Source organism: Dromiciops gliroides, chromosome 3 (assembly GCF_019393635.1).
Source record: "Dromiciops gliroides isolate mDroGli1 chromosome 3, mDroGli1.pri, whole genome shotgun sequence".
NCBI lineage: Eukaryota > Metazoa > Chordata > Mammalia > Microbiotheria > Microbiotheriidae > Dromiciops > Dromiciops gliroides.
Genome location: NC_057863.1, coordinates 262921252 through 262932823, shown reverse-complemented (window position 1 = coordinate 262932823; position 11572 = coordinate 262921252). Strand labels below are relative to the sequence as shown.

The 11572-nt window shown below is 41.2% G+C and overlaps 1 protein-coding gene across 2 annotated transcripts in view; it reads left to right on the top strand.

The window, feature by feature from the left end:
• Window positions 1-4453: 4453 nt before the first annotated feature.
• MORC3 (MORC family CW-type zinc finger 3) overlaps window positions 4454-11572 on the top strand; it is a 74483-nt gene continuing 67364 nt past the window's right edge. Inside the window, exon 1 of one of the 2 annotated variants that reach the window (XM_043996289.1) lies at window positions 4454-4632. In XM_043996289.1, the coding sequence (XP_043852224.1) occupies window positions 4594-4632 (39 nt within the window). In that variant the 5' untranslated portion in view covers window positions 4454-4593. The other variant, XM_043996290.1, reaches the window with a different exon arrangement.

Below are 11572 nucleotides of genomic sequence, written 5' to 3'. Positions count from 1 at the left end.
CCATTAAAATACCTGTCCTCTGTTCCCATCTTTGGGTATTCCTAGCTTCCAGAGCTTTGGGATACCACGAGCTATAGTTCCTCTGCCCTGATTAAAGACTTTATTTCTCCTTCATTGATTGTTTCCTTAATTTCAAGGTTAACAATGGTCACCCCTATCAGTCCTCTATGTGAGGGAAAAATCCATCCTCTTCTCAACAATTCTCAGGAACTCAGCATCGAAGTGATGAAGGTTTTATTTTCTTCTCATGAGAAGGAAGCACCCTAGCGAGCAGCTAGTGGGTGCCCAGAAAGGGGGCTCGCAGGCCCTGTTTTATACCCTAGTTCCTAACGCGAATGGACCCTCCCCCTTTTCATCAATGGTCCAATTACTCAAGGGTTACAATCTATGCGCAAAAACTAGCTAATCAGAACTCGGTATTCCCACCCCTCTTCCTTGTATGGGCATAACTCAGGAGTGGACCTTATACTTCCTTATATGGACACAACTCGGGAGCGGACCTTATTGAGACCAGGGCTCCTTGAACCATGTGACCTTGCTAACCTGAGGGGGAGGAGGGGATCTGAGACCTTTGTCCTACAAACAGGTCAGGGCGAATATGACTGACTGTTATATCCACATTGAGAGGAGACAACTACCCATTTCTCACACTCTATAAAAGTACCTGCCAGTCTCCTGCTCCAGGAGATTGGTATGAGCCACACTCTGTGCCTTTCTCCCCAATAGAAGTCCAAGGACTTCTTTCATGGTTTCCCTTCCCTTCCCCTTCCCTTGCAGCCCAAAATAAACTACCATCTTATTCTAATTGCTTTTGTGTGCAAGAAGGTGTAATTCTTTAAAGAGGAATTCCTAAGGACCCCAAACCCCTACCCCATTTTCCCCAGGACAAAGACATCTCCTAATCTAGCCTTGAACTGAAGTGCCTCTTTATCAAAGGCCATATCCTCCACACTAGGAATTCCTCACAGACACTCCCCTCCTTTTGGGAGTGGCCTTTCTTTTTCTTTCTTTCTTTTTTTTTTTAGTGAGGCAATTGGGGTTAAGTGACTTGCCCAGGGTCACACAGCTAGTAAGTGTTAAGTGTCTGAGGCCGGATTTGAACTCAGGTACTCCTGACTGCAGGGCCGGTGCTCTATCCACTGTGCCACCTAGCTGCCCGGGAGTGGCCTTTCTAAAATCCATGTTTCCTTCAAATTAAATTGTATATAAATTCCTTACAAACTATTGCATGGCATTCTATCTGGCAATAGGCTAAATAGCACCCATGATCATGTTAGATTTTTCTCCCCTGCTTAATAATAAAAAAACCCCCACAACTTTCTTTTAATTTTTATAGGCATTGTCTTTCTTTGGTTTCCTTGCTATTTTAGGAAGAAGGGAATTTAAATCTTGAGAACTGGCCTTTGTCTTCTCCCTTCTTCCCCTTCTGGGGAAAGAGAGATCTAGATTCCATTAAGAGACAGTTTGTTTCAGTTAACGATGACATAGTTGGGGGGGGCAGCTAGGTGGCGAAGTGGATAAAGCACTGGTCCTGGATTCAGGAGGATCTGAGTTCAAGTCTGACGTCAGACACTTGACAATTGCTAGCTGTGTGACCCTGGGCAAGTCACTTAACCCTCATTGCCCAGCTAAAGAAAAAAAAAACAAACAAAAAACAATGACATAGTGAAGGACTATGGGCAGTAGAATTTAACCAGGAGCTCTCACCACTTTATCAGTGAATTTAGTTATTTTGGTCTTTTTCTTCTCTTATGAACTGGATTTGAAGCCACTCTGCCTGAATTCCTAAATTATGTCACTATGTTGTAGGAGGCAAAAAAGTGGTTAACAGAAAAACCTAAGACCCAACTCTAATTCAGATATGAGCTCTAAGAGGGATTCAGACCCCAGTTAATGGATAACTTACAAGTCAGGATTCTCTTACCCACAGTAAACAGTACCCATAATAGGAACATAAAGGGGCAGGTCATATAACAATGAGACATAAGACAGGGTATAGAAATTCTTTTTTTTTTTTTTCAATGAGGCAATAGGGGTTAAGTGACTTGCCCAAGGTCACACAGCTAGTAAGTGTTAAGTGTCTGAGGCCAGATTTGAACTCAGGTACTCCTGACTCCAGGACCAGTGCTCTATCCACTGTGCCACCTAGCTGCCCCTCAGGAACTTTTTAAATGTCATTCTTCTATTGACCCCTGTAGAACCACTGTTTTATTGCTAGTGTAACCCAAGCCTCAAAGCTTGTTTGTATGGGATTCTCTCACCACTGCTGGAGATGAATGCCTGGTGCTTTTGTGAAGGGGGAGTTCAGAGTTAAGAGGGAGAGAGAAGAAAGATCTAGCCTCTATTCTCTTCAAGCTCTTTAATCCCTGTGAATGCTTCTGGCTTCCAGTGTCAATAGAGAAGGCACAAGAGATTCCATCCTCTCTTCAGAGTCATAAGGACTCTTAGAAGAAACCCATATATAGAACTTGGATCATATTTTTTGACTTTACCTACTGGGGAATGTCTCTTATTCTTATATATTTGAAAAAGTTTCTTATGTATATGGGACCTTTATTAAAGAAGCTTGCTGCAAAGTTTGTTTTTTTTCTAATTATCTTCTCTGTTTAAACTGTATTGTTTTTGTTTGTGAAAAAGTGTTTCAATTTTATGAAATCAAAATTGTCCATTTTACCTTCTGTGATCCTCTCTATTTTTCATTTTTGTTTGTTTGTGTTTTTTTTTTTTTGAGGGGCAGTGAGGGTTAAGTGACTTGCCTAGGGTCACATAGCTAGTAAGTGTCAAGTGTCAGAGTCAGGATTTGAACTCAGCTCCTCCTGACTCCAGAGCTGGTGCTTTATCCACTTCTCCACCTGATGTAGGAGGCAAAAAGGGGTTAACAGAAAAATCTAAGATCCAAGCTCTAATTCAGATATTAGCTCTAAAAGGGATTCAGACCCCAGTTAATGGATAACTTCCAAGTCAGGATGCTAAGTTCTCTTACCCACAGTAATCAGTACCCATAATGGGAACAGAGGGAGCTAGGCCATAAAGGCCTAAGAATATAACTGATAAAATTGACAGGCTATAGAAACTCAAACTAGGAATAAAGATAAGTGAAGATGTTTTGAAACTAAGCATGGGAACCAGAAAGAGACATGTGCAGAAAAGGCCAAATTTGGTCTCCAGATTCACCTATGACATGTAAACCCCCAAAACACACCCCCACTGAAAAGGGTACCTGCCTCGGGGGTTGGCTTAGGACCCCAGGAACTCCAAATTAGGATAAGCTCTCCCTGTACCTCCCTAAGGTGGGAGATTATTATAATGAAGACAGATAATCAAGTTATTCATACTATAAATATAACTGTCTTTCCTTCCTTATTTGAGAGATACCTTTCCACTTTCTGGTTCTCTCCCTCTGGATCACTCACAGTATTGCAATAGAACTTGGGAAACTGAGTCACCGAGTCTTGTAATTCTTTTGGAATGACTCAAGATCAAGTTGACCTTAATTCCAGCCCACATCACACTTAGCTGCCCTTCTATTTCTTGTTTAATTATGAACTCTTCCTTATTCAGAGTTTGCAAAATGTATGTTTCATCCTCTTATAATGTGTTTATATATGTCATATATCTGTTTGGGGTTTATCTTGGTATATGGTGTGAAGTGCTGGTTTAGATCTAATTTCTGCCAAACAGCTTTCAAGCTTTCCCAACAGTTTTATTATATTCATTTGCTTCTGAGTGTCATGTATCTAATCTGCTCCACTGATGAATCTATTTTTTAAGCAGTGCCAAATCATTTTGATGATTACTGTGTTATAGTATAGTTTGAGATCTGGTATTGCTAGGCCCCTTACCAGCCCCAGCCCTCCCTCCTTAAAAAAAAATTATGACATAATATTTTGCTCAGCAATTGCCTAATCCACGAGTGCCCACTTTATTTCCCATTTCTTGCTACCACATTCAAAATTTATCGCCTTTAATATATGGGAATATCTTAGTCCATAACCTTTTTCACACAACCTCTTGCTATTGATTGGTTGTACAATACACCACCAAAACCAACTAAAATTAAGTGTAATAAATTCAATTTTAACATTTGTAATTATTTAGTAATGTGATAAATATTTACATTGGTATTTTGGAAGGATTTTAAAAATAAAAAATTATTTTCAGGCTTTAAAAAAGGCTTTTTTCTACTCAGTTTGTAGTATCAGGATATAAAATCATGGTTAAAATGGCAGGGAGAGGCTGGAAACCAAAGGTCTTAATCCCCTACTTCTGTACCTCTCAGCAAGTTTTCTTGCTGAAACAAAATGTTTTAAGCGCCGGCCCACATTTCCTAAAGGCACGAAAGGGGTTAAAAGGTAGAGATGGAGACACTTGCTGTATACTGCGCATGCGCAGCCCCTCCCACCTTCTTGCTTTTTCCTTTCATTTAACCTGTCCTCGGCTAGCATACCTAAAGCCCGGGGTGGTCATGGGAAGTGGGTAGGCGGGGCCACGTCTCAGCCAATCGCTTCCCCCGGAAGTAGGTGGGGAAGTGTAGGTACTGACTACGAGTCGGGTTGCCCTGGAGGCTGTTCTTGGCTTTGTAGCTGACCCAACATGGCGGGCACAACACAGAGCGGGATTCGGCTCAGCGCGGTGAGCTATCACGGCAGCGTGTGGGAGGCGAGGGGAGAGGCGGGGGCTAGTGGTGACTCGTCACTCCGCCCTGGCCGTGGGCCCGTCCGGAGCATTGGTGAAAGCCTTCGCCAGGGTGGGTCTATGGCTGGCGGTTTGGGGGAGGGGGGGAGGAACGTGTGTACCGGAGTTGGGGAACGTACGCATCCGTCTCCCGGGAGAAACTCGTCTGATCGCCCCGGGCCAGGGAGGCAAAGCTGCCTAGACGTGGACTGAGATCGCCGGCCTCCGGGGCCCTGAGGGGGCGGGGCGCCGCGGAAGAGTTTCGTTTTCTTTTCCTCGAGATGACGGCCTGGAGAGGGCGGGTCTCGGCTGCTTGGGCTCTCTGCACTTACGGGGGCTGCAAGGGGCGGCCTGGTGAAGACAGGAGTGGACCTGGTTCTTTTTTCTGTGCTGAGAGGGCCTTTCGGTTAGCAAATATTAAGAAATCTTTCTTAGTAAGAGGCATATGAATTTAGGGAAGTGGAAGCGGTGAAGGGTCGGCCCTGGCTAGGTTTTAAACTTATTTACAGTTTTCTAATTCGTACTTTCTGATCCCGTTCTACCTTTCTTGTTACCAACGAAAGCCAGTGGGGGAAGGTTCCCTCTCACCTAGGCAAAATAAGTGCATTGGTCAAATAGTCCTTTTTCTCCTGTGCATCGTCTTGAGAAGAGGGAGTAAGTTAAATGGTGTTTCCCGTTACTTGAAACTGAAATAATGGAGGAGTCGTCAATTGAGTTGTGTTTTAGTATGGAAAGCTAGAGAATGAGGCGCTGCGTTTAGGATACCGAAATCTGAAATTGTCTCTTGTTAGATTATTCCCAAGACTATTTTAAGTTATGTAAGATGACTTTTTCCAGTGAATTATTTCTACCATACCATCAAAATAAGTCAGTCACCAACCACCCTAAATTAAGCAAATTCTAGTGGCTTCCTGTGACCTCCAGGATCAAATAAAAAACCATGTTCTGTTTTTAAAGCTCTTTATAACCTGGCCTCATCATACCTTTTTCCAGTGTTTTTACATCTTACTTCCTCCCTTCCCCTTCCTCCCCCCAGTACCCTTTCGTGTTTGATACTAGCCTCTGCTATTTCACGAACATAATATACTCCATCTCCTGACTCCAGGTAATTTCAGTGCCCATTTCACATGCTTCAAACTCTTCCTTCTCTCCACCTACTGGCTTCCTTCAAATATTAGCAAAAATACTACCTTATGGCAAAGCTTTTCCTGTTCTCTATAATGTGTTGGTGCCTTCTCCCTGAGATTATCATTCAGTTATCCGTATCTAGTCTGTTCTTAGTTGCCTTAATGTTGCCTACCTAATTAGTTTTTGAGATCCTAGAGGTCAGGGACCGATCTATTTTTAGCCTTTCTTTGTAACCCTGAGCACAGCCTGACACTGACATAGTAGATGCTTATTAAATGCATGTTCATATAGCAGGTGCTTAATAAATGCATGTTCACATAGGGTTGTTGTGAGGATCAAATGGATAATGTATCAAAGCACTTTGTAAACTTTAAACATTTATAATTTTAGCTATATGGGACAAAAGAGAAGAAGCATTTATTAAGTTTCTACTATGTTGTGACAGACACTTTACAAGTATTATCTTATTTGATGCTCACAACTCTGGGAGTTAGGTGTTGTTATTACCATCTCTTTTACAGTTGCAGAAACTGAAGCAGACAGGTTAAATTGACTTGTCCATGGTCACACTGATGTGGGATTTGAACTTTAGTTGTCTTGACTGCCTTGAGAGGGGTACATAAAATGAAAATAACCTTTTTTCCTTTCTACTTACAGGACCTACTTTTTTCCCCCCAATTTTTGAAATCTGTCCTTAACATTGGTCTCTGGTAGAAGCCCTGGCTTTTAAACTTGATTTTAAAGCGAGTTTACAGTTAATACAAGTTTCAAGATACTTACCATGAAATATTAAAAACTGTAGTTATCAAACTTTTTTTAAAAAAGGGTTATGCATTTATTGACTAATAAACATTATGACATAAAACAGATCTGCTCAAAGGCAGTGGTATTAGGTGCTTTGATATTACATGAAATAAGTGTGGATAAAAAGGAGTAATTGTGTTTGTCTAGACTTCTGCTCCCCTTCAGAATGGTTTGTTAAAAGAACTACCTCCTATCTATAGGATCCATTTTACAAGGGCCTGGTCCAAACCAATACACATCCATGTGTCAGTTGAAAGGGTTGCCTCCTTTCTTTAAAGCAGATGGCAACTCACTAGCTTAAAGTATTCTTTTTTTTTTTATCATTTTATTTTATTTTATTTTTTAGTGAGGCAATTGGGGTTAAGTGACTTGCCCAGGGTCACACAGCTAGTAAGTGTTAAGTGTCTGAGACCGGATTTGAACTCAGGTACTCCTGAATCCAGGGCCCGTGCTCTATCCACTGCGCCACCTAGCTGCCCTTAAAGTATTCTTAAAGTCTTATTGATGTGGAATTAATAAACCACAGTTAAGGTAGGACCTTTCACACATTTAAGCATTTAAGAGACCCTTCTTGGCTTACCAAGTTTTTAAAAAATTATTTTAAGTTATTTTAAAATCATGTTTGCTTAGGCTATTCTCTGAGGGAAACAGTATGACACCACTGAAAAGTATGCTGGATTTGGATCCTAAGGACTGGAGTTTGAACCTCACTGTATTTTGTAACCTTGGGCTAGACATTTAACATCTATGATGTTATTTCCTTTTCAGCAAAATAAATGGGTTGAACTCTGACTTCTTGGGTTCCTTCTGGCTTTAAATCTGTAACTTTAGGGGAATATTCTCTCCGTTTGAATAAACCTTCCTGGGTCCTTTCTATTAATACTGACTCACATTTCTGTACTGGTATACATTTTATTTTTAAATGTTTTAACATTTTCTTATTATGAATCATTTAATAAAGAACAGAAAAGATACTAGTATGTGAAATTGTGAAATTCTATTATGTAGTCTTTTTTTAAGTGTATATTAAACGTAACCCAAAAGTAACAAAATTGCCTTGTTTTTGTCCTTTTCTGAACTAATTATTGCTTTCTTCTGTGTTGTATTTTTGAGGTTTTCTTGATGCTTCTCCCCCCCCCCATTGCTCATTACTCACTGTACTTTACATTTTATTTAATGTTTTACCATATATTAAATAATCCTATGAAGTAGGTAGAATCACTGTCAGTTTTTGAGCGGTGTACTGATGTATTATCTTTGGCATTAAAATGTTTTTGGCCACAGTCTGGAGGATAGATTGGAAAAGGGAGTGATTAGAAGTGGGATGTCATTTTGACTGCCTAGAACACTTTTTCTGTAATTTTAGCCATCCTTCAAGATACTGTTCAAATCTTAGACTTCTCCATTGTATTTATTTTTTTGTTGTGTTTTTTTTTGTGGGGCAGTGAGGGTTAAGTGACTTGTCCAGGGTCACACAGCTAGTACGTGTCAAGGGTTTGAGGGTGCATTTGAACTCAGGTCCTCCTGAATCCAGGGCTGGCGCTTTATCCACTGTGCCACCTAGCACCCCTCCTCCCCCACCCCCATTGTAGATATCAAATTTGAACTTTTAAATTTAAATCCGGCAATTTCTTGTTCTCCTGCAAAATATTCTCATCATGGAGAGAAGATTGGCACATAGAAACAAAGTGTTCTTTCCAGTATTTGTGTGGCAAATTTTTTCCTCATGTACATATGGTTTATTGTGACCATTTGCTTTTTTTGGGGGGGGGGGCAGGGTAATGAGGGTTAAGTGACTTGACCAAGGTCACACAGCTAGTAAGTGTCAAGTGTCTGAGGTCATATTTGAACTCAGGTCCTCCTGAATCCAGGGCCAGTGCTTTATCCACTGTGCCACCTAGCTGCCCGTGACCATTTGCTTTTGCCATTATGTTATGCTTAGAGGTTACATTATTCAAAAACCAAAAAAACCCAACATTGAATACAGCTTCATATCAGACCACAAGCAAGGGAATCATGAAACTGCTCCAGAAGAAAAGTACCAAAGTCTGTGTATTCCACCTATTTCTGAAAACCATAGATCTTAATTCATTGACAGTGGTTTCCTCTGTCAAATGCTGTGCTTCCAGAAGTACCTCCAAACCTACTCCTGCTGGAAACTTCAGTTTGAGTCTGGCATGTGGTCACTGTTGTTTCTTTTCTTTTCTTTTCTTTTTGGTGGGGCAGTGAAGGTTAAGTGACTTGCCCAGGGTCACACAGCTAGTAATTGCCACCTAGCTGCCCGGGAGTGGCCTTGCAGTGTAAGGGGGGAGGTTTCTTCAATCTCAAAGCGATTCCTCTACCAACCTAGTGGCTTTGTAAGAGAAGTAGTTGAATGATTAAGAAACAACAATGAGGGCAGCTAGGTGACGCAGTGGATAAAACACCGGCCCTGGATTCAGAAGGACCTGAGTTCAAATCCGACCTCAGACACTTGACAATTACTAGCTGTGATTGTCTTCCATTTTGTGAGCTAGGCTTTGCTGTAAATTATGTGATTATGGGGAAATTAACATGTTAATATGATTCTGGGAAATTGAGGTGCTGAAACACTTGATCCCAAGATAATTGGTACATCTTTTGGTATAACTATTTCCTTTACCTATATAGAGATTGTGTGGGATAATTATGGATTTGAGTCAGATTAAACTCTGAGGATGAAGTCTGAAAGATACCTAGGGTCCCCCCCTCCTTCCCCCCCCCCATATAGTTAGTCTCTTGCTTTGCTTAAGAGTTAATTGCTTGTTAAATTCTCACTGTCTCCTTTAAGTTTTTAATGAGATAATGGACTTGGGTCAGTTCTGTAAACTTTGGGGATGGGGTCTGGAAGATATCCAGCCCCCCAGTAAGTTTTATTACTTGTCGGTTCTACCAATTAGCACTATTTACTTTACTTCTGCTCAGTCTCCCCACTTGTCAGCTACATCTTAGTTTTATGGTCTGTAATAAAAGTTGTGTCTTCAGCCTATCTGGAATCCATCATGTGTCAGAACCCCAGTCCCTGTCATGGATTAATTGCAGTCAGATAAGGGAGTGATTTCTGCCTCCTTCTTTCTTTGACATTCTTCAGACCTGTTACCCCCTCCCCTTTTCCCCTTTGTTCTTGGATATGTCTCCATACATGGATCACGAGCTGGGCATGCACCTTGGGTGAGACAGGATTGGATGTTAGATTGTGAACATGTGGGGACATTCCTTTTCAAGATTACTATAAAAACCTAAAAGATTGGGCCTATCTTTGCAAGACTTCAATTTGTAATTGGGTTTTGCCCTTCCTCGAGAGAATGTAATGAATCTGTCTCTGCTTGACTTGGTGGTCTCCTCAAGTCATTTGGGTAAACTGAGGCAGTTTGTCCCAAACAAGATGGACAGTGGAGGCATCCTTGAACTCCTGGGGGATAACCTCCTTTTGCCACATAAACTGAAAAGTTTCAGTCAGCTTTTGTATGAGCAATGGACCCCCGACCTTGTAAGATCCCAGCTGGAATAGAATCAGTAACAGGTGCTTTGCCACAGGAAAGAAGCCTAATGGCATTCAAAACCCCTTCTTCAGTTGGAAATTTGTTTAGAGAGGGGTTGACTTCAAGCTGGGGTAACAGATTTTCATCTGTCCCATATCACCTCACGTCTGGACTATTACAACAGCCTGTTGGTGCGTCTGCCTGCCTGGAGTTGTGGGCCTCAAAATGTCCAATCTAAAATAAAAGAATCTGAGGCAGAGCGCCAAGCCAATAACCCTTTAATGAAGTCAGATCTTCCTCATGATCTGAGATGCCCCTTTCTCTAGGGACTTGATTTTATAGTGTTTGGCAAAGATGATACAGAGATGCTGCAGAGGAAAATACAAGATCTCATTGGTTGATGGACCTATACCATGACCCTGCAGGAGAACCTACGGTTCTAGGGTCAGTGAGCTCATTGCCAATAGTAATGTTCATAGGATCGGTAAGGCAAGGGCTATGAATTGGTGAAGTGTTCATGTCCTTTTCCCCATCTTGGGCAATAGAGGAACTGAAGGACAAAAAAAAGTGGGGGAAGGGATTTCCATCTCTGCCCTGCATGGGTTCAGTCACCATGATTGCATCTGTCACTTACAAGGAAACCAAAAAAAAAAAGAAGAAAAGGGTGGAGGTCTTCTAGTTCACTTCCTCTGGTTAAGCAAGTGAACTTACTTAAGCTCTGGGGCCCAGTATACAGAATTGTATAATATAAGAGTATAAGAAAGAGCCTAAATAACCATATCTGTTAAGGGCTAAAATTCTAGCTAAACTGTCTAAAATATTTAATGAGTGGTCGCCAATAAAATTATAAGCTTTAGCAAGAGTTAGACTTTTAAGCGTTTATTAAGGAGAATAAGAATTTAAGGAGAATAAGAATTTGGTAAAGAGAGAGAGAAAGGCCTAGATTCCTATCTATTAAAGGGAGAGCACATTTCTAGCTCCGCTCTCCACCAGAGTCCAGAGGAAAGAGCCCGAGACCGAGCGCCAGTCTCTTCCTTCCTCCTCCCACTAGTCCGCGTCACTTCCTGATGCCAAAGAAAAGACTCCTGGTCTTGCCCTCAAAGACCTTCGCTTCATGGGCAGAACTCTTCTACAGTAAGTCTCCAGCAGGTGGCGTTATTCCAATCGTTACATATCTAATTATCTCTAAATATATGTAAAATATGTATTAATATTAATTGACCAGACTGACTAAACATTTATCAATAGACAAATATAATAAAAGTAATCACTATCCCTTTGGAATCACACTAAACTGAATAATAATGATTAAAATAAATTAGAGTTTAAATTAATCATTTGACACAGAGTCTCTCCACTCTAATCCATCATTTGGCTACCAAAGTGATTTTCCTGAAGCACAGGTTTGTCCATGTCACTCCCTTTTCTCCCTCAATAAACTCCAGTGGTTCCCTGTTGCCTCCGGA